General features: G+C 44.2%; 1 protein-coding gene across 2 annotated transcripts in view; it reads left to right on the forward strand.

Moving 5' to 3' along the window:
• The window catches only part of syt7a (synaptotagmin VIIa), a gene marked incomplete at both ends in the record, with an annotated part of 128,842 nt that overhangs the window by 96,518 nt on the left and 10,313 nt on the right, over positions 1-22,011 (forward strand). The window contains 3 exons of one of the 2 annotated variants that reach the window (XM_080736511.1): positions 3,325-3,465; positions 16,228-16,330; positions 21,291-21,558. In XM_080736511.1, the coding sequence (XP_080592637.1) occupies positions 3,325-3,465; positions 16,228-16,330; positions 21,291-21,558 (512 nt within the window). The remainder of the gene's footprint in view (positions 1-3,324; positions 3,466-16,227; positions 16,331-21,290; positions 21,559-22,011) is intronic. The other variant, XM_080736510.1, reaches the window with a different exon arrangement.

Consider the following 22,011-nt stretch of genomic DNA (forward strand, 5'->3'; position numbering starts at 1 on the left):
GGTTGACCATTGACTTGGTTGATTCTTTGACTTGGCTCTCAGGCATTGGACTCTTAGAATTGCTGGAACGATCATTTGCTTCCCCAGGCTGGGTACTGACAGAGGACGGACATGACATGGTTTTGGAGATAATAGATTTCCAGCCGACAGTGACGATATACATATGGGCCTAGTTGCACAGTAGACGATGAAGATGAAGCTGGGGGAGGAGGTGGATTTAAATGCATCAGAACAATATATCGCCGTTGTCGGGTGGAAACCTTGTATGTCCAAGACCGTTCGTTTTGTATTTATCATTTAAAAAATGAACTAAACTAGTGAAAATAGCAGATCTTGTGTGCTTGTAGATTGGCTGTTTTCACTACTTTTGTGCGACGGCCTTGTGTGATGAAGCAGGGCTTTACTTGGTGAACAAAAGTACAAATTTGAAACTTGGAGATACGAGGTTTCTGCCCGACAGTGACGATATATAGACAAGCATCTGTCACTCAGCACAAAGCTCTGGGAGTGAATAGGGTACATCTAGGATATATCTCACAGATATTAACCAGAATGCGTGCCCTTAATTAGGAATGTAATTTTGTCTTTACTTGACTGATATGATCCCTTTAAATCCCAATCAAAATTGAATCTTAAATGGATGAATACATCCGGGGCAATGATTTGTTTGTGCAAGGATACACAACGGCACTGTTAATAGTTATGCTGGACCCTTACAGTGTCCATTTTGTTACATTTGTATTTTCTCAGAGTATAAATAACACTTAGGATTTGAGTGTGCATGCTCTGTTAAACAGTAACATCTGTCTGGATGGCATTGAGCCTGCCTTGTGCAATTGTCTTAGCAAGACAGCGCCAGTGTTTATAATATTCATGAGGCATGTGCCATAAAGAGTCATGATGATATACTTGATATTCCAATCATACCGCTCAATTATGTATTGTTATTACTGAGTTGTCCTTTGGAATGATTCTTGAAGACCCCTGCGTGGGAGACCAAAGCCAGGAGGCCTGTTTCGTTTTCAATGAGTGTTTGTTTGCACCCAACAGTTCCTCTCTCAGGTTTATGCTAATGTATAAATTGTAAAGTCTGGGCTGTTATTTCTGCTTCCGAGCTGTCGACCTGCGTGTTAGTGTGTGTGCTGCTGTACTGTGTATATCACACGGTCAACATGCCACTGTGCATCACTTTAACAACAAGGGTTAAGCAACTGTGTGTAGATTTGTGTTAACCCTGATGCATTGATCTTCTGTCGGCAGCACCATTGCTCCCACAATAGATTGTTGCTTCAGGCCTGAAACAGAAGGGAGGGAGGGAGGGAGCGAGAGAGAGAGGGAGGATGCAAGAGGTAGAGGTGAAGGGGACGAACGGAGAAGGACATCACCAAGGTGTGACATGTGATTAATGTCCATTTTACAGTGAATCCATTTCCACTAAACCGTTTTCGGCCATTGCATGTGCATGACAGGCTCTCCAGGGCGCTGGGGCTGGCTGGCTATATGGACACCAACACTAGCAGGTCAGGGAGGACATCATCCGTAATAGTAAACTTTAGCACCCGTCAGAGTAAATGTAAGATTGAGCCCATTGTTGTAATATATCCCATCCTGCAACAGCAACATTGCCGTGGATTGATGACAGAGAGGCCTTGTAATAGACATGACCCATTGTTCGAGCCAGTTAATTTCAATCTTGGCTAGATACCCTGGTGCCTGTGAATCATGGCTCAGTGAATCTGCTAGAGATGACACCGATATCTGGCCTTGGGAACCATTTGACCAAATGAATCTCTCAGGGTATTGGTCATAAGGATTTTTGGCTCCAAGTCTATGTTTTATGTGGGCATGGTCGCTATCACTATATGTCCCCTCACTAATCTCTCCTGTCCAGCACTGTAGTGTTGGACCATGCTCCAAGTAAAGTGTTTTGCCAATATCCTTGAATGTAAGTACCCATATTTAACTGCCGATGGGAGAGGAGGGATCCAATAACCACTCCATTTAACCATTCCAATTAACCATATGAGTGCCACTCCATTAGTTATTAGGAGGTGTAGCTAGGGGGAGATGATTGAACACAGTGTTATAGGTCAGCAAAAATAGCCTAAATCTCTTTTGATGCTGTGCAAGAATGAGTGAGTGAGGTAAGCAGAGCTGTGTTTTAATATGCCCTCTGAGGCTGCGTGCTCACAGTGGTGGTACAGTATGAACTCAGTCAGGGGCTTACACTAAGGATGCATGGATCTGGGTGACAGGAATGGAAGGAATGATGAGGGAGGGAAAAGCTGGTTAACCCTAGGGATGTGCGGGGTGGGGTGGTGAAGGGAGGGTGGGAAGGGATCGCACAGCAGAGATGAAAGGAGAGAGTGTGATTTGGAGAGTGAGGGAGCAATGACCCAGAAAACACTGACACACACACGCAGCAGAGCACCTCGAGATACTGTGTGACACTCAAATAGAAACAATTAGTCCAGATCTCCTTAATGAGGTTTAATTAAATCTCAACACTGGAGAAGGAAGCTAGCCATGTTAGATGGGAAAGGTGAGTCTAGAAGGTCTGGAGGGAAGGCAGGAGGCAGATATTAAATAACTGAATAAAGTACGCGGTGTGTGTGTGTGTGTGTGTGTGTGTGTGTGTGTGTGTGTGTGTGTGTGTGTGTGTGTGTGTGTGCGTGTGCGTGTGCGCGTGTGTGATGTCGCAGTGTCCTGCATATATGCATAAGACATGCAGAGAGGCTTGTGCAGACTGTTAAATGTCACCCTCATTAGCTGTCATTAACTAATAAGCATCAATTACTTTAAAAATGGTGATTGTATGACAAATGGATGCACTGTGCAGTACACCTGTTGTCATCACAAACATATTAGAGTCATTATGTTGTGATAGATTTGGCCTTTCAGACTTGGCTTGTAGCTTAATGTCCTTCCCTGGATCGTGCTATTGTGAAGCTGTGTGGTGTGGGGGATTTTCTCTTCCTGACAATTTCCTCTCTTACGGCTTCTCTTTTCGGTGTTTATCTGTCGTTTGATTGCCACTGCCACCTGATAGATGTCTGTATATGACCCATCTTCTCTTCTCTTCCCCTCGTACTGCATTGTCCGACTCCTCCCGGCATCCCTTTATGTTCTATTTCTATATCCCTTGTATCTGTCCTTTTCCTCTCTCTCTCTCTCTCTCTCTCTCTGTCTCTGTCTCTGTCTCTGTCTGTCTTTGTCTGTCTGTCTGTCTGTCTCTCTCTCTCCCTCTCTCTCTCTGTTTGTATTATCTCCTTGTCTATCTCCGTGTTTGTCTGTGATGTTTAATTCTTTTTCGCCGGGAGCCAGGGAAGGGAAGATGGTGGTGCTGTCTCTGGCCATTGGTTTGGCCGAGCAAGATGACTTTGCCAATATCCCCGACCTGCAGGAAACAGCGCAGGCCACGCCGGCCAATCAGGAGCCCCCTCCTGAGAAGAGGTACCAGACAAAGTATGAGAGTGCTTGGTGTGCGTGCATGAAGAAAGAACATGGGGGTACAAATGAATGGAAGTGTAGTATCTGGATATGGGGTTACAGTAAAGGAGAGTACAGGTGTTTTCAGATAGTGGAGTACTGTACCACCAGACGCAGAGTTTGACATAAAACTCTCTAACCGAAACGACAGCCATATAATTGGTGACCCTGTGACCAACGATAGACCTGCCACGATAATGCAGACAGAAAACCTAGACTAATACCTGTATTGCCAAAATTAGTAAAGAGATAAAGCAATCTGAGAGCTCGCTGTTAAGCCATAATGAGCTCATAAATCACTATGGTTAGATCCTCACCTGTCCTCATGGCACCAGGCCTATTGGCCAGTTTTAGATAAAGACTGACCAATCAATTTAATGAAAATGATGGTCTCACATTGTGAGCCCTTTATTATTTCGACGGTGCTAATTATCTCACGTTACTGCGATGGCATGCTCTCGCCCTCTTCCGCTATCATTGTCATTATTTGTTCGTCCCTCCTCCTCCCCACACATCTCCCGTCCTTATCTGCTGGGTTTCCTTTGTATTTTCATGCCGCCATTGTTTCCATTACTCTCCCCTCCTTGTGTTCTTCTGTCTTTTGTATCATTTTTCCCCCTGTCTCGCGCTCATTAGTTTCCTTCACTCGCACGGCTCAGCCCTGAGAGCCCCCTCTCTGTTAGCTCCACAGAGGCTACGCCGAGGCCCCCCCTGAGAGCCTCCTCATTATTCCACAGTATGTTATTCACTTTCCATAAACATGCTGCTAAAAATAAAAGCCCTCTCCTCAATTCCTCTCTTTTACACACCCAAACATTTCCACTGATATATGGAGATAGATTACGACCTTTTAAATAATCGTGTCTGTTTTACAGGCAAAAGGGGGAGAAAATGGATGTGGTTGTGCCGCGGCTCTCTCGTGCAAATAAATAAGCACTGGGGCTGCCCCTCTGAAAGACTAATATCATAAACCTCAGTGTGGCAGTTTGCCGTGAATGGAGGGCTTGGTGAGGTACCCCAGTGTTTGGATACACAGAGTCATGGTAGAGTTGTGTATTAAGAGGTCCAGCCCTGGGCTAAGGCGACACACTCGATTTCCCCCACAGTCCAATTAGGCCATTGCAACCCCACTTTTATTCTGTGACAAATTGGAACCCCTTTGGAGACACATTATATGAGACACACCTTCTTTTATAAAAGGAAATGGTGGGGGGGAGGGTCAGCAAATTCAGATTTACTTGTCACACCAATTATATTTTCACACGGGAATATTTCATCAATTTGACGCATGATTTATAACTGGGGGCCCATTACAAATTCTTAGTGTCCTTATCTATTCTGCACAGCCACTGTTTATAACCTGCGCTGTGTGGTCTAAGCACATTATGGGTTCAGTGGTGTGCACCGTGCATTGAGAAGCTTTGCGAGTAGACTCTCCTCTTTTCCCCCGGATGCATGTCAACGTTACGTTTTGATCAAAGCGAGTCCTAAAAGGGGTCAGTGGTATGTTCAGCACAACGTTAATTGTCCTTCAGGAACTAATAACCATGTATTTTATCACAGGCATGAGTTGCTTTGAAGCAACAACATCTAAGAGATATTTGTCTTTCGGTTGATTTGCTTCCTCTTGGTCTCTTGCCCCTGAGCTCTGTTCTGACCTTTTTCAACAAAGCATAATTACAAAGAAGCCCTTGATCGCTCTTTGAGTAAGAAAGCTATTCTTCTTAAACGCTATAAACCCATAACCGATGTAAGGGATAATGACTGGCTCTGTGGTGTTTGTCCATATATAACAGACTGACAGCCTGATAACTTATCAGGCTAAATGAGCATAAGAGAGACATCCATAGAGTCTGTATACACAGGCCTAGGCAATGCCCATTTGAGGCATGGCCGTGGTTCGGAACACAAGTCCGTTTGGAGAGGGCCAGTTCTGGAGAACCGCTCATCTGATTGAGTTCACATGCAGTCGACACTGCTCTTCCTCGGGTCCTCAGCTTTGTACCCGTCAAGTGTGAAGTCGATGGATGGATGAACACTTCTTGAAATATCCAAAAGACAGACACACACACACACACACACACACACACACACACAGATAGACGGACAGAGAGAGATTTGTGGAATTAATATATAGGCATGAATTCAGCTTCTTCCCCTCATAACCTTCTTAAACCTGATATGAAGTCAAGAAATTATTCACAATACAGGGCATGGCTAGAAGGCCTGCACTGCCATGAACAGCAACTGTGCACATTGTGTTATTTTCTAGATTAGTCTTTTTAATTTCCCCTCTACCAAAGCTGAATGACTAGCAGCTTGAGGCCATGTAAGGGAGAACAAACAAGAGCTACGGAGTGGGCTAAAAAAAATGAAATTAAACTGTAATGAGGAATTTGAATGTCTCAGGTCCTTTGGTGAACTTCCTGTCCGCAACCCAGCCTTCCTGAGTGGTAAACTAATTCCACTATACCCGCTTGTTGTTTTGTTTGTTTCGCATCAAATTATAATTTTGTAATCTATAATGAATGGTTTAGCCACACTTTAATTGGATGCTAAATTTAGCGACTCATATGAAAAGTGTAAGCCCCATGGTGTATTAGGGATGCAGGGTGTAAGCTGGCTGGGAATAGATCATTCCCCATGGTGTTACTGCTGACTTCACAGATGTCTGGCCGTGATTTAATCAATCACATCCGCTGTGTATTGGCCATTGTAAACGAGGCCCTCACAACTGCCTCCAGCTGGAGTCCAAGCCGTTCTCTCATTCCCCTCCAGCCCTCCACCACACCCCCCATTCCCATTCAGCCATATCGTCCATATTCACAACCTGGGTCACACCCACATCAATCACCTCCATACCTGCATCCCACATGCCTTCGCGTAATAATGTACCTGTGACATAATGTATATAAAATACTATGAAATAATAAAGCCAGGGTTCTCTCAGCTTGACGTTAGTAGTTGGCAGAAGTGACTGATGCCAGCATAAGAGATGATGGCACTTATATCACCTTTGCTCATTTGTACAGGAGTTAATTTTCTCAGCTAGCAATGATGACGAGTAAAAAGCTATTCCACACTGTTGAATTGTGGTGCCCTACATTTTGCTCAGGGTCTGGTGGTACACAGAAATATCCCTTCCCACCCGCACTACATTTAGACAAGGAACGTTGGTTCAGGAGAGGTTCTTTATTTTTTTAGTTTTTTTACTGCAGCTACAAATGGCAACAGGGAGGGAAGACTTTGCTAAATGGCTCCTCATTTCCCCTTCAGTGGTTCATATTGCTTCATTATTGCTCAGACGTAATTGAAGGCAGGCCAAACAAACACAATTTTCCCATAACGCCGACACTGGTGAGCAAACAGCCCCTGAGAGGATGGAGCGGTGCCATGGATCATCGTCATGCTCTGGTGTTGACCTTGTGAGGGCAGTAGACAGTTCTAAAGGTCAACTGGAGGGGCCATTTGGTAAATGCTCACTTCCAACACAGAACAGGCAGGGTCAGATGGCGTCAGAATTGTAGGTACTCAAAAGCTTTGTTCAGACCGCAGGTAACCCAGATTTGTTTCTAAAATCTGATTGTGGACTGACTGTTCACACTGTCATTTGCAAGAGATCAGATCGGATTTGAGTATTCAGACATCATCACCCTATCTGCATTGGTCGCTGTGGTAATGCTGTAATAGAAAGGCGTGAGTAATGCTCTGTTGTATGACCGTGGCTTTCAATAGCATTTCGCATCTCAATGTGTTGTGAAACAGATTTCGACCACATTGGTTGGGTTGTTTTAAATCCGATTTAAATTACATTTCTAAAAGTGTGTCTCAATCTGGACACTCAGACACTGAAATTGGAATTTGCCTGCAGTCTGAACAAAGCCAAAGAAATGCAGAGACATTGACCCAGAGACAATACTGTCACCTGGGGGGAAGGCAGTGTTGTTGCGTTTCATTTGCTAGCAGTTACCATGTGTTCTTGTTGCTTTGACTCTGGTTGCACACATAATCGGTTGTTTACATGCCAGGCAGCCATAGGTTGTGGATCTGGGATGGGAAAGCTTGATTAGAGTGCTAGAGTGACTTGTTAATGCCTCAGTGGCTCTCAGTTATAGCATTGTGTTGTGATTGAGTGAACATATTATGCTGTTCCTTGCATTGCTATAAAGGGAATCCACAATCCCAGAGAGATTTCCATCTCGAACATCTTTGTCTCTCAGAGCGGCAAACGCGCGGCCCAATCAGCAGGGAGGTTTTAGACGAGGAAGGCGGAATATATCCGCATGGTATGTTTACAGTCAATCCACTTGCCTGAGGTCTTTCTATTATTCATCCACGTTGCATAAGCCAGTGGTGTACCGTTGTTTCCTGTTGAGATTGCCACATTTCACCCAGGTTTTTTCATCTCACTCATGTCTCTTCGTCTGCTGACCTCACTCAGCAACGAAATAAACAGAAAATAAACAAAAATAAAAAATAAAAATAAAACAATTCACAAGTAGGCAAGCAGGGATCACCCCATGATGTGCACTGCAATGTAGTTTCAAAACTACATTGCAGGCGCTTTTTAAGAGTGAAAAAATAAGAAGACACATGTGACATGTGTGTTCTGGGCAGCTTGCCCCAGGAAATGTGCCAAGCTCAATAGGCAACAACAGTAGTTATTGTTTCAGGATCTATCTGATTCATACACAAATTGATTTGTCTGTCTTGAAAATGTTATGTTCCCATTGGGATTTATTCGCTGTTTGTTAATTGTTGAGCCAGCCAGCCTCTTCATAAGTTATGAGATTATTACATTGAGTCACTCTGATGGGAAAGACGAGGCAAGGAAAGTCAAGTGGATGACTGATGACGTTCTGCTGCAAATCAATGTAAACATGTTTACATCTCATTGCCTAGCTCAATGATCATGCCGGCCATGATCAAGTCATAGCAGGATGGCTTCATGCCGTATATAGGTTGGAGGAGGGGCTATTATGGGGATATTACATAACATTACGCCACAATGACAAACTACATTAGATCAGTGGTTCTCAACCTTTTCCGGCCGCGACCCCCAAAATAATCATATTTTAACTGAGGACCCCCCCACCCTGTCGAGCACAAATAGTTGAGGCATTACATTTTATATAACATTGTGAAAATAGCCGATCTACATGCTCACAACGCCTCGCAAACGCGAGGCGTTGTGAGCATGTAGATCGGCTATTTTCACAATTTCTGCCTCTAATATTTGACAATTTCGCCAATGTTTAATTTTTCATTTTAGAGGTATTAAAAAGGTCATAAAAGTCCTTAAATTGTCACTTTAGAAATGTGCAGATACTCTCTATACACTTAAACTGTATGTTGGTTTGCTTGCTGTTGAGTGAGAAAACAATGTTGCACATTAAGTTCATCATCTGGGGACCCCCAAAAAATAATTTGGGGACCCCCCCTGGGGTCCCCAAGGTTGAGAACCACTGCATTACAGTTTAGTTTGCAGAGGTGCAAGCATTACAGAGCACATATCGTCGTTGTTGGGTGGAAACCTCGTATCTCCAAGTTTCAAATTTGTATAATCTTTTGCAAAGTAATGCCCTGCTTCATCATACAAGGCCGTCGCACAAAAGTAGTGAAAACAGCAGATCCACATGAAGCACACAACGCCTCGCCAGTGCGAGGTGTTGTGTGCTTGTAGATCGTCTGTTTTCACTAGTTTAAATCATTTTTAAAATGATAAATGCAAAACGAACGGTTTTGGACATACAAGGTTTTCACCCGACAACGACGATATGCTACGTACTTTCTACCGTTGGAGGTGATGGAGATAAACAGTGCCGTGCTTTGTAGAACTCTCACTTTCACGTTCGTCTTTTTATATGTTCTTCCACTAGTACCCTCTGTGGATGCCCCGCTTATGCATGTAATCATGCACAGTGATTATGCGTGCTCTGCTAGTCGGACATAGTGCTCCTCCTGCAACATGGGGTTTTTGCAGGCCTGGTTAATCAGCCAGTGTCCCTGGAGGACCACAGTTAATTCTGTCCCGGGGTCTGCACACCCCGCAGGCCACCACGCTCGTCCGCGCATCACAGGGGGAAACGAGGGGGATGCATTTACAGTACGCACATACTAGAGGGAATGGAGATGGCAACGGAGATAGCACAAAGTAAAGCGGAAAGGGAAACCACCAGGGACGTGCTGGCTGTTGGGAAAAGCCGGGACAACTAACCCGAACGGCCGGTTCATTCCTGGCCCGGTCCAGGCCAACCATTAGGAAAACAATAAAATAAAATGTTCCGTTTTGGGGGCTGCGCGGCCAACAAAGTAAATCGTCACTGTCGGGCAGGAACCTTGTATCTCCAAGCTTCAAATGTGTACTTTTTTCGCAAAGCAAAGCCCTGCTTCATCATACAAGGCCGTTGCACAAAAGTAGTGAAAACAGCAGATCTACAAGCACACAACGCCTCGCACCGCGAGGCGTTGTGTGCTTGTAGATCGGCTGTTTTCACTAGTTTAAATCCTTTTTTAAATGATAAATACAAAACAAAAGGTTTCCACCCGACAACGACAAAATATAACTCATGTAATTGGCCCCTGGCTTGTCACTTGTCATGAAATGGCAAATATTTGAGTAGCAGCAGCGCTATAGAGAGAGATCTCTCTCTATAGTGTGCAATGAGGGCCTCTCCAACTATTTTTCCCGGGCTGAATCAGGGGCCCAGCACGTCCCTGGAAACCACGAAGCGAGGGGGGAAGGGTTCAGTATGTGGAGTGGGTAGGGAGGGGAGCAGTTTACGCTCATCCACTCATCCATCCATGTGTAAGAGAGAAAGTTCAGGGGTCATGTTTGTGTTTCCCTCTGTACAGTAAAGGGAGGGCTGTGGAAATGCATATTCCATGTGTTAAGTGGTGGAGAGGGCCAAAGCAGACACTCTAGTGAGTATGGTTACATGCTAGTACACATGTTCACACATACAAAGTAGATGGACAGCAGTTGGGTAAGTGCAGGCTATTAGCAACGCTGACCAGAGGACCCGCGCATCCTGCCAAAGAACAGGTGGAACATCTGCAGCCGCCTCCGCCTTGTGGACGCAACAGCCTCGAGTGTAATCGCTATTCAAACGTTGGGTGGATTTGGCGTCGGCAGGTTTAATGGACTTTAAAAACGTTTTGAAGTACTTTAGGTTGGCAGAGCTCCCCGGAACGGGGATGATTTATTGTAATAGATCCCTCAGATTGGGGATGCGAAATTGGGGGCCGCTAAGAGAGATGGGGTATCATGTTGGGATAAAGCTTCGCCTTGGATTAAGACATCATAGTGTCTTTGCTATGCATTCCCTGTTTGTCATTGATGTAGGCACAGGCCATCTGCCAGTTAGCAACACTAGTTTGAATGGCAACTTCTATTGGTTTCAGCAGGGCGTTTTGCTCTTGCAAGATTGTAACAATGTTTTAGTGTCCTTGCCAACATAACACTGCTGCTGGCATCACTGCAGATAAAACATACATACTCTAGATATGAAGAGAAAATTTGGCACCTGTAAAATGTCCTGCCTGCGTCCAGTGAATTGAACACAATCCAGCAAGCTACATTTAGCATCTCCCATCTGATGATATTTCGGTAAACTATGCTATTTTGGATCCATTTCCAGTGCCAAGTACAAGAAGTAATTAGTTATCTGTGAACATGGCATCCGATTACAGTTTGAGATGTCGAAGACCAGAAACACTGGCTCACTATTGTGTTGCATGCACATGTGCTGCACGTGGTGGCAGTGTTATGTAAGCAGCGCACTGCTGGAATACTATGCTTTCTCTCTGTGTAGGCATATGATCCTCTGCGGTCCGATATGGACCCGAAAGAATGATTTGGGGAGATATCTTTGATTAGATATGGGAGCATGGGCATTCAAATATCAGTTCATGGGAGCATGGGCATTCAAATATCAGTTCAATGAGTAGGACAAGCGTGCTTGTGTGAGTGTGACGTGTTTGCAGAGGGTTTGGGGAGGCTGGGGGTGTCTGAAAGAAGGGTTGGGCTGGGTTGGGTTGGGGTTTGGATGGAATCTTTTTTCTCGCGTCTCTCTCCAGCCTAGAAGTGGAGTGTCTTTACCCTTCCCCTTCCCCCCTCTTCGAGCTGCTGGCCCTCGGTCAGGTAACAACAACAAAAAAAACAGGATATTATCACAGGACGGTGAAACCCAAAGTGGCCCTGCCTGCCTCCGTATTGTCTGTTCATGTGAATGTATGTGTCTCTGCGAGGCTATCACCTGTACCTGTCATATATCCTACCTTCTTTGTTTTTATTTTCTGTGTCTTTTGACTGCTGCCCTCCCCAACGACCCCACCCCTACCCCTACCCCTATCCCAAGCCCCAAATGTATCCTTCCTCTTGTCACGTGTACCCCCCCCCCCCCCCCCCCCCCCCCACACACACACACACACACACACACACCACACACACACACCTCTGAACCCCTGTTCATATGGTCTATGTTTCTAGAGCCGTTGCTATGCCAACAGCCCACTTTCCATGCTGGAGCAGTAGCAGAATCTTTCAATGACAACTTTTAGTCCACTCTGCCTCCCACTGGATACTGTAGACAACTGCAGGCTACGTATCATGGTTCATACCAACCCTCAATCAAACACGGTATTAGCACAATTTAACAGTATGGGACGTGCACTATTGTTACTATTATAGCCAATCAGTGTTTTTTTTTTTGTTTTTTTTAGTATTTGATGCATTATAGCAAATACCTTGACATTAATTTGGGAACTCACACACTTCACTGTGTGCTGACTATTTGTACGTGATTCATTTTTAAATTCCACTCCCCCCCCCCCCCCCCCCCAAATATCCCCTTATTCTTAGGGGTAGCACTGCAGAGTGCAATGCTAGTAGAAACTTACTGCCCTCCCCTGCCCCGGTTACACATCTCCATTCAGAAACATTGCCATTCAGAAGATTGACTTCCATTATTCTAAAAATGGAGTGTGTCACCTATAAACCTAACCCTAGTGGGGGTATTTCTGAATGGGGATGTTTCTAAGTGGGGGGTGTTTCTGAATGGGGGTGGTCTGCCCCACCACCCCTGACCCCCCAGCCCACCCCACCAACGTCCACCCCTGCCCCCGGCACCCTCCTCCTCACCCTGGATGTACGTAACACCAGCTCTTTACCTGAGAATGTGCAGCCAGAAAACCCTGAATGAAGCATGAAGGAATGAATGAATAATTGAAGACCATCGCTGCTCGTCGGTGGCAGCGGCGGAGAGGAGGAGGAGGAGGAGGGAGGCGCCTTTATGCAGTCCAGGGCTCCTGAGATGGCTCTTCTCTGTGCTTTAAAGTGTTGTATTGAGCTCAGCCCTAAGGCTGTGACTGTGAGGTCACTGTTTACCTACCGTATGGCCTGGCCTTTACCTACCTCCGCTCCCAGTCCGCTCCCAGTCTCTCTCTCTCAGGGGTGTCGCACCAAATTATGGGCCCTGGGTACAAGGATTCACCGCGGGCCCCCCATGAGCTTTAACTATTGAAAAACAGCAGATATACAAGCTTGTAGATCTGCTATTTAAACAAAATCGTGAACATGTTTCTATGTCAGTGGTGCTCAAACCTTTTCATGTAAAGGACCCCCGAAATGATATGTGTTTGGGCCATGGACCTTCATCTCAAAATATTTAGTTCCAGGGAACCCCGCCAGAAGCAAAACAGAAGTCACAAATGTTCGCTTAAAAGATACATATGTTCAAACATTTTCACGACTTTTCAAAAATAGCAGATCTAAAAGCTCGTATATCTGCTATTTTTCAATAGCTAAAGTATAACATAATTAAGGTCCCTCCACCTTAGTAACTCAGTCCCCTTCCCCCCCCCCCCTCCTTCCTTGTGTCGTCCATGCTCTCTCCCTCTCTCTCTGACGGCAGTTTGGCGTGGGGATCAAAGAACCAGCAACCCGCCCCCGACCCCCCCTTTCACTGCAATTACCTCCCATGGAAACTAATACGACTAACACCAATCAATGAAAACTCCATTCCCTTTCCGAAACAAAAAAAAACAACAACCCCGGATAAAATGGTTAACATCCCTCCTCCCCCGCTCCGGTTTTATCCTTTTCCTTCCTTGGTCCAAGTGCTCGTTGTTTGTTCGCCTTGTCTCGCTTTTTTGCTTGCCTGTCTATTTGTCAGTGTATATTTATATACTTTTCTCACTGGTTCTGTCTGTGTCTTCTATGAATAAAAATACAAAATAAGCAAACGACAAACCAACAACAGGACACTATACAATATCCTTTGTCATGCAAAATTTCAACCTATAGAGACCACAAAATAAATATATGGCCCAATAACGACCTAATGCAGAAAATCGTGGCCAGACAGACAGATTTTTTATGTCGGCTCATTGTTTTTGCCTGTCCAGGCATTGTTGTTCACTCACACTGAGTGACACCTACTTGCATAATAGTGATACTATATGCACATGTAGCCAATGCCAGATAATGTGCTTTGGCCCTTGTCCTATCCGAATCCACACTTTTAGAGTGTTGACAAACAGGTGAAAAACACCAGGAAGGAAGATGAATTGAGAAACTGATTCACTATATTAATAATTACATCACGACTAACAACGCCATCTTTTGTAACACTCTAAAAGTGTCTGCACTCTCTTTTTTATTTACATTTTGTTTTGTTTTTACGATATTCCTCCCTCCCTTCTGTTAAAAAATGAAGTTATATTTTTGTATGGTATATTTAAACCTGTCTATTTCTCTCTCTTTCTCATAAAATATGTCACCTATCTTTTTCTTTTGAGCTTTGCTCCTAAAGAACGGTTGTCCTCGTTTCTCTTTTTCTGCGATGATAAATGTACTGTATATATTATTTTTTTGTTCTTCTCTTTCTTTTCTCTCCCTTTCAGCATAAGTTTACCCTTTCGTCTCCTGTTTGAGATATCATGTGTGCATACTTTATTTTCTCTTCTATTCATGATATTTATATCGGACTGAACAAACTAAGCCTCTTTTTACAGGCTCTTCTTCCTTCCTTCCTTCCTTCCTTTCTTCCTTCCTTCCTTCCTTCCTTCCTTCCTTCCTTCCTTCCTTCATTCCTCCCTTCCTTCCTACCTCTCTTACTTCCCTCCCTCTCACCTTTTTCTTGCAGCTGTGTTTCTCTCTCTGATGTGCTGTTGTTTGTTAAGAGCTCGCTCTCTCGTTTGGTTTTTTGGTTCTGTGACCTCACTGTTCATGCTATTAATATATATTCTGGTTCAGATACATGTTTTAACTCCAGCTTGCTACTTTCTCTCTCTTTGTCTGCATTCTCTACAGTCCTTATCATAATTTTTCTGTGTGTGTGTGTGTGTGTGTGCGTGCGTGCGTGCGTGCGTGCGTGCGTGCGTGCGTGCGTGCGTGCGTGCGTGCGTGCGTTCGTGCGCGTGTGTGCCTCCTCTTTCTGTAAATTGAGCATCTACTCTCTCTCTCAGTGTGTGTGTGTACATTTCTGTTCTCTTCATTGTCGTCCTGGTGCCATTCCTCCTGTTCTCGATGGTTGCTGTTCATTTTGTGGGTTTTGTTGCCTGACAATGCCTCAGTCTCAATGTGCCTTGACCAGTCTTTTATGGAGCATTCTTTGTCCACTTGGACTCTATAGCTGTCTTTCTTTCTATTCTATTTCTCTCTCTTTCCTTCCTTATCGTTTTCTCTCAATATGATTATGTAGCTTTTCTTTTCTTTTTTTCTTATTTTTTTAACGTTGTGGAACCTATTATCTTTTATGATACAGTAATACTGTATGAACATCAAGGTTTCTCTCTCTAAACATTTGCCCCATTTATTATTATTATTATACATTATAATAATCATAATAATTATTATTTTGTAACAATCCTTTTGCAAAGGCACTTAATTTAACGACTATTAACAATTGTTGCCTATAAGTACCAGCTTCCCCATGGGAAATTGTTCCACTCTCTTATACTATACAATGTCCCTTTCCTATTCTTGTGTTGCTGCTGTCGCTTCCTAACAGAGAGGTTTAATAACACGCTGACACAGACACACCTTAAAGAATGTACAATGTCTGCCACGTTACGCTCTTCTTTTTCAATGTCTTGTCCCTGTCCTCGTTGCTGTATATGTTTGTCTTACTGTATACAACAGTATGTTACTATACATGTCATTATATCTGTGTGTCCCGTTTTTGTGTGTCCACAGGGAATTAGGGGCTCATTCACTGAATAGTACGTTGACGTAATTTGCCCATTTGTGTTGACCTATAGGAGAGCTGAGCTCTATAATCTATAGTGGTTCACTTTCACAGTTTCCAATTATCTTTACTAGCTTGTGGGAGACATAATTACCAGTGCTCCCTTATTAGGGACAATCTTGGCCCTGGTGAACATACATACTGTACATTGCGGTGTCCAAATACAGTAGCATCAAACAGGAATCACAACATCAAATATCCTTACTCGAGTGGCCAGCTTTTAATCAGCGGAGGACTTGGCAGCTCCTATTGTTTTCTTCATTATATTATGTAAAAGAAGTGCTATCCATGCTGAAATGAGTAATCATGGTCTAATGCCAACTGGGTCTAAATCAGTCATTTCTGATAGGTAGTCTCTATTGCCACAAGAAGTGGAGGTTGGACTCTTCAGATGTTCCCTCTGCTCTCTCTCTCTCTCTTCCTGGAGAGGAGAGAGACTCCCTGGTCTTCTTTTTTTGGACCAACCTATTTTCTCTGTTACCTGCAGGGGCAATAAGCCAGCTAACAGCCCCAAGGGCCACCCCCCTGACGCCGATGGCCGCTCCTCCGTCACAGACGTGGCCAACTCTCTCACCGGAGACATGGTGATGGTAAGACTCGTCTGAACAAGCCGTCATCTCCACCACCACTACGACCTCCACTTCTGCACCACACACCCAGGGGCGTCACAAGGGGGGGGGGGGGGGGGGACTGGGACTGAGTTACTAGGGCCCAAGGTGGAGGGGGCCTTAATTATTGAAAAATAGCAGATATACAAGCTCACAGCGCGGCTACCGAGTGCCGCGCTGCGAGCTTATATATCTTCTATTTTTTGAAAAGTTGTGAAAATGTGTGCAAATCTTTGAATATATGTATGTAAAGGTTTTTCAAAACATCTTAGAAGGATTTGAAATATTCAAAGTATTCAAAGATCACGATTTTGCAAAAATAGTAGATCTACAAGCTCGCAGTGCAGCGCTGTGAGCTTTATATCTGCTATTTTTCAATAGTTAAAGCACAAAATAAGTATGCAATAAGGTGTTGCTGCGCGGTCATTATGGTGTATATGGACACGACGGGCTGATATATAATTATAATTATCAGCCTGAAGTGTCCATATACGCCATAATGACCAAACAGCAAGACCTTATAGCACTTATTACCCGGCTAATAAATACAATTAATAATTTGACTCAAAACAAAAAACAAAATGAAGTATTTCCTTGTTTACAGACGACTGAAAGTGTTCCACAAGTGTTGCGCTGGGCGTCCCCCCCACGGGTCACCTTGAAAAACAAGGAAGTGCTGATTAAATAAATCCATTTTCTGTTACTACGTCGTCTATTTCTCACCTCAAATGTTTTTAAAAACATTCTTGAGAGCAACGTTTAGTTGTAAATGACGCTGTGTGTTTGTTTACATGGCTGACATGTTGGATACGGTACTAAATTCACACATTGCATCCTGACTGCAGCAGGTGTTCTGAGTCGTTGATTAGGCAGCGGTGAATTATAGAGCGGAGCGGTCATTATACGCCTATAATTCACCGCTGATTTCAGCACTCGACCAATCAGAATCAAGCATTCAACAAAGCCGGTTAATAATGCGTAATAATGCGTTCCCAGTCTGATGAAAAACACTCACGGGGAGCCCGCAGTGAATCCTTGTACCCAGGGCCCAGAATTTGGTGTGACACCCCTGGGTAAGACGGGTCTGAACAAGCCATCATCAACCCCACCACCACTCCTGCACCACACACCTCTATATCTGTTGATCAGTGCCCTTCATTCATCCTGCCCCCACCCTCGGCTGTGCGAGGCGACCGTCCATCACCAAGGTGGGCTGGTGGGTTGCTGAGTCACTCCTGCCTGCGGAGGGGCCATATTGATTCTGAAGCCGTACAGGTGCATAAAGTCACGACGGACGGACAGTGACACGGGCAGGCTTACAGTAGCAACCAAGCGAGACCGGCCTATTCTAGGTGACTCACGCGTTGTTTGGGGTTAGAATTGCTCTGCCAGACAGGAATAAAAGTCAACAAAATGTCAAAGGAGTGCCTCATTATGGGGCTTTTTGTGTGCGAAAACTCAGCCAGTCAAGCCGACAATGCTTTAACTCGAGGGTCTTCAACGTTTTCAGGCCAAGGACCCCTTAATTGATAGAGAGATGAAGCAGGGACCCCCACTACATGTTGTATAAAATTGTGTTGCAGACTGCAAATGTTCATAGATTTCTTAGACAGCTTAGACGTGTGTGACAGCACTGTCGTAATGTTGGAGTCAGACATTTAACCACTTGAACCGTCAAATACTTTAGTCTGCTCTTCTTTTCCCTTGACAAACCTCTTTGCCAAAAATAGACGATCTACAAGCTTACAACGCTTCGCAGCGCGAGGCGTTGCAAGCTTGTAGATCTGCTATTTTTGGCTAATGTTCCTCTCAGAATAGGGATGCTAGGGTTGAAGTGTTTAATGTAAAAAACATCCTATCACACAAAGATTTGGCGGCCCCCCTGTAGTAACTCTGAGGACCCCCCTAGGGGTCCCGGACCCCCTGTTGAAGACCCCTGCTTTAACTTTTTTACATTACGCTCTTGAGAGAGTGTTGCAACGCATGCACGCAAGCTGCTCCTTAAACAGGCCTATTCAAAGAGTCATCAGAGTTAGACTCTCATTAGAGGCAGATTTGGGGTATGGTACCAGCTTCTACGTTCACTAAGTGGCCGTATGGCCCTGCTGCTCTGTGTGTTATCTCGCTCGCTGTGCAACAGCCCGTCCCCATCTGTGCCACCCGTACAGAGACAGAAAATGACAGAGGAGACGCAGGAAGGGGAGGGGGGCTCACAGACAGAATTAGAGTGAAGGGTGCTTCTCTCCACACACAGTAAAATCCTATTCATCTTGTACCACAAATTGCCCCATGTAAAGGATCAACTTTTACACTCTTGTAAGTGTAAGTGATTTTTATTGAATCTTTACGACTGTTAAAAAAACTTGACATTTTGGAATAGGGTATATGCACATACGCCATTCTGTTCTACTTCTGTTCTGGGTGTCTTTCGACTTCCTTCACAGGTGTTACCGATGATACTAATGAAGGGTCTGTTCCATTCTGGTCAAACAGCGTCAGGGTGCTGATATTGTGCATGTTGGCTCACTGGAAACACTCTGCTACACCAGTGGGTCTCACTCTCAAAGTGTCCTTGAGTGGATTCCAATCCAAATGTCCCCATACAGGTGTGTAACTCTGAGAGTGTACAAATGGAAGCAAATGGACCTGCAAGGATCCATTTGATTCCATTTGTTGATTCCATTTGTACGGGGGGTTATGGGGGTCCTTGAAATTAAAGAACCACTGTACAATAAATCAAACAGAGCCTTAATTAGTATCATCAATAACACCTGTGAAGGAAGTCGAAAAACACCCGGAAGTAGAACAAAATGGTGTATGTGTATAGAGCGCATATACCCTATTGGTACCCTAAACATTTAAGTTGATAAATGCGTGTTCACACCTGACTGGATGAAATTGGTGATGATGACCCACCTGAAAATGTGTTTTCACCTTGTTAAAGAGCTGGAGAGAGGGTTAGAGTGTTAGTGTTAGTTAACACTCTATAGCATTAATACTATCAGAATATAGAGTTTTAACTGTTTAACTAAAACGTTTTGTTTTAACCAAATAATATAACTTACAGCACCTCTAGATGAACACTGAGGATTTTATTGTGCATGCCTCTCTCTCTCTCTTTGTATACACACATGTAGTATGTAGGCTACAGTATGCCTATATGTAAGTATGACTATGTGATGTCTATGTATACTGTAGATATATATGGATATGGCTATATGTATATATGGTATACAGTATATCGTCGTTGTCGGGTGAAAACCTTGTATGTCCAAAACCGTTCCTTTTGTATTTATCATTTTAAAAATGATCTAGTGAAAATAGCCGATCTACTGCACACAACGCCTCGCATCGCGAGGCGTTGTGTGCTTGTAGATCTGCTATTTTCACTCGTTTTGTGCGACAGTCTTCAATGATGAAGCAGGGCTTTACTTTACGAAATAAATTACAAATGTGAAAACTTGGAGATACGAGGTTTCTTCCCGACAGCGACGATATACCGTACAGTATACCGTATCCCTTTCTGTCTCCATCTCTCCCCTGTCACTGTCTCTCTTTGCCTTCTGCCTCTGTCTCTGGGTCTGTCCGTTGCCCTGCATCAGATAGCATGCCTTTCAGGGCACAGTGGGTGATAAAGCAGCCAGAGATTGGCTGACAGAGAGGCAGGGTGAAAGGCTTGTCTGAAGCTCCCCCTATCTCCAATCTGAGTGCCTCCTGCCTCTTAAGAACATTAGTGAGGAAATTAAACTCTCGGAGTCTGCTTATAATGTCGGTCTCAACGCTCTCTCTCTCTTTCTCACTCTCTCATACAAATGCACACACTCTCTCTCTCTCTCTCTCTCTCTGAGCTAATTTATATATGCCTTCATAAAAATGAGGCTCCCTCACAGCTTTGCATCAATCACAAGACGTGTGTGTGTGTGTGCACGTGCTTCCTTATGTGTGAGACGTGAGTGTGGATACTACTCAATACTCATGCAGTACTTGACCCCTTAGCTCAGAGCTTCTCAACCTTTTGAGATAAATGACAAAATAATCATATTTTAACTGGGGACCCCCCGCCCTGACGACATTTTGTATAACACGGTTCTATTGTGAAAGTAGCAGATCTACACGCTTTGCGAGGCGCTGTGAGCATGTAGATCGGCTATTTTCACAATTTCTGCCTCTGATATTTGACATTTTAGAGGTATTAAAAAGTCCTTAAATTGACACTTTAGAAATGTGTACGTATATGCCCTCTGTAAACTTAAACGCTATGTTGGTTGTTTACTGTTGAATGAGGAAAACAGTGTTGCACATTAAGTTAATCATCTGGGGATCCCCCAAAATCATTTGGGGACCCACAGGTTGAGAACCCACCAGTGTTGATTTCGTCGACTAAAACTATGACGAAAATTGTTTGTCGACAGCGTTTTTTTCACTGACGAAAACTAAATAAAAACAAAATAAAAACTAAGCTGTGGTGACTAAAACTAAGACTAAATATATTGACAATTTCGTCAACAAAATAAAAACTAAACGAAAACATTAGGGAGGGACTCGTGGAGAAGAGAGTCATTTTATGTTTGGTTGCTCTGAGGTGTGAAAATAGCAGATCTACAAGCTCACAACGCGCCGCGCTGCGACGCGTTGTGAGCTTGTAGATCGGCTATTTTCAGCACGCAACCCAAGTGTAAAATCAGTCATTACGATGCCATCAAGGCCTGCCAAAATTACATTTTTGTTGACTAATACAACTGTAGATTTAGTCGCCTAAAAACGTATGATATTTAGTCGACTAAAATTAGACTAAAACTAAGACTTTTCAGGTGACTAAATTATGACTAAAACTAAATTACATTTTATTCAAAAGACTATGACTAAAACTAAATCAAAATTTGCTGTCAAAAACAACACTGGAACCCACTGCCTTAGCTGACCCCTGTGCCCCCTCCCCAAGCTGTCTCCAGGATCAGAGGACGACGACGGCGAGGGACCCATCAGTGAGAAGCTGGGCCGCATCCAGTTCAGCATCGGCTACAGCTTCCAGGATTCCACCCTCACCGTCAAGGTGCTGAAGGGACAGGAGCTCCCTGCCAAGGACTTCTCCGGCACCTCAGACCCCTTCGTCAAGCTCTACCTGTTGCCCGACAAGAAGCACAAGCTGGAGACCAAGGTCAAGAGGAAGAACCTCAACCCACACTGGAACGAGACCTTCCTGTTTGAGGGTCAGTCAGTTCGTGTTTTCCAAATCCGAGCTATTTCGATTAAATTCAGTGTTGAAAATGTGGAATTAATGGTGGACGGATGAATGAATAAGGCTGTGTTACTGCCGAATAAAGACGCACTATATTGGGGTTTTCTCTGCCCTGGGATTTCGTAAGGCTCATTCATACTCCAGGGTGGAGTGAGCAGCTATCACCGCGGTGTAGTTTTCTAAATTCAGAAAACTACAACTTTACGTAATTAGCCACGGTTCTGAAGAGGCTTCACCGCAACTGTGGAGGCTTCACCTCCACTTGTTATCACCTACTGTAAATAAGTGATAGCTCATCACCTAAAAAGGAGAAGAGCTATCACTTCACCTGGAGTATGCATGAGCCTTTACTCTCTTAGTGCCCTATCTTGCACCCTTTGCAAAGTTGCGGGAAAAAAAGTCATTGCTATTTTCCAGCTGACGC

The sequence above is a fragment of the Nannobrachium achirus genome, assembly GCF_963921795.1.
Source record: "Nannobrachium achirus genome assembly, chromosome: 11".
In the NCBI taxonomy this organism is placed as follows: Eukaryota; Metazoa; Chordata; class Actinopteri; order Myctophiformes; family Myctophidae; genus Nannobrachium; species Nannobrachium achirus.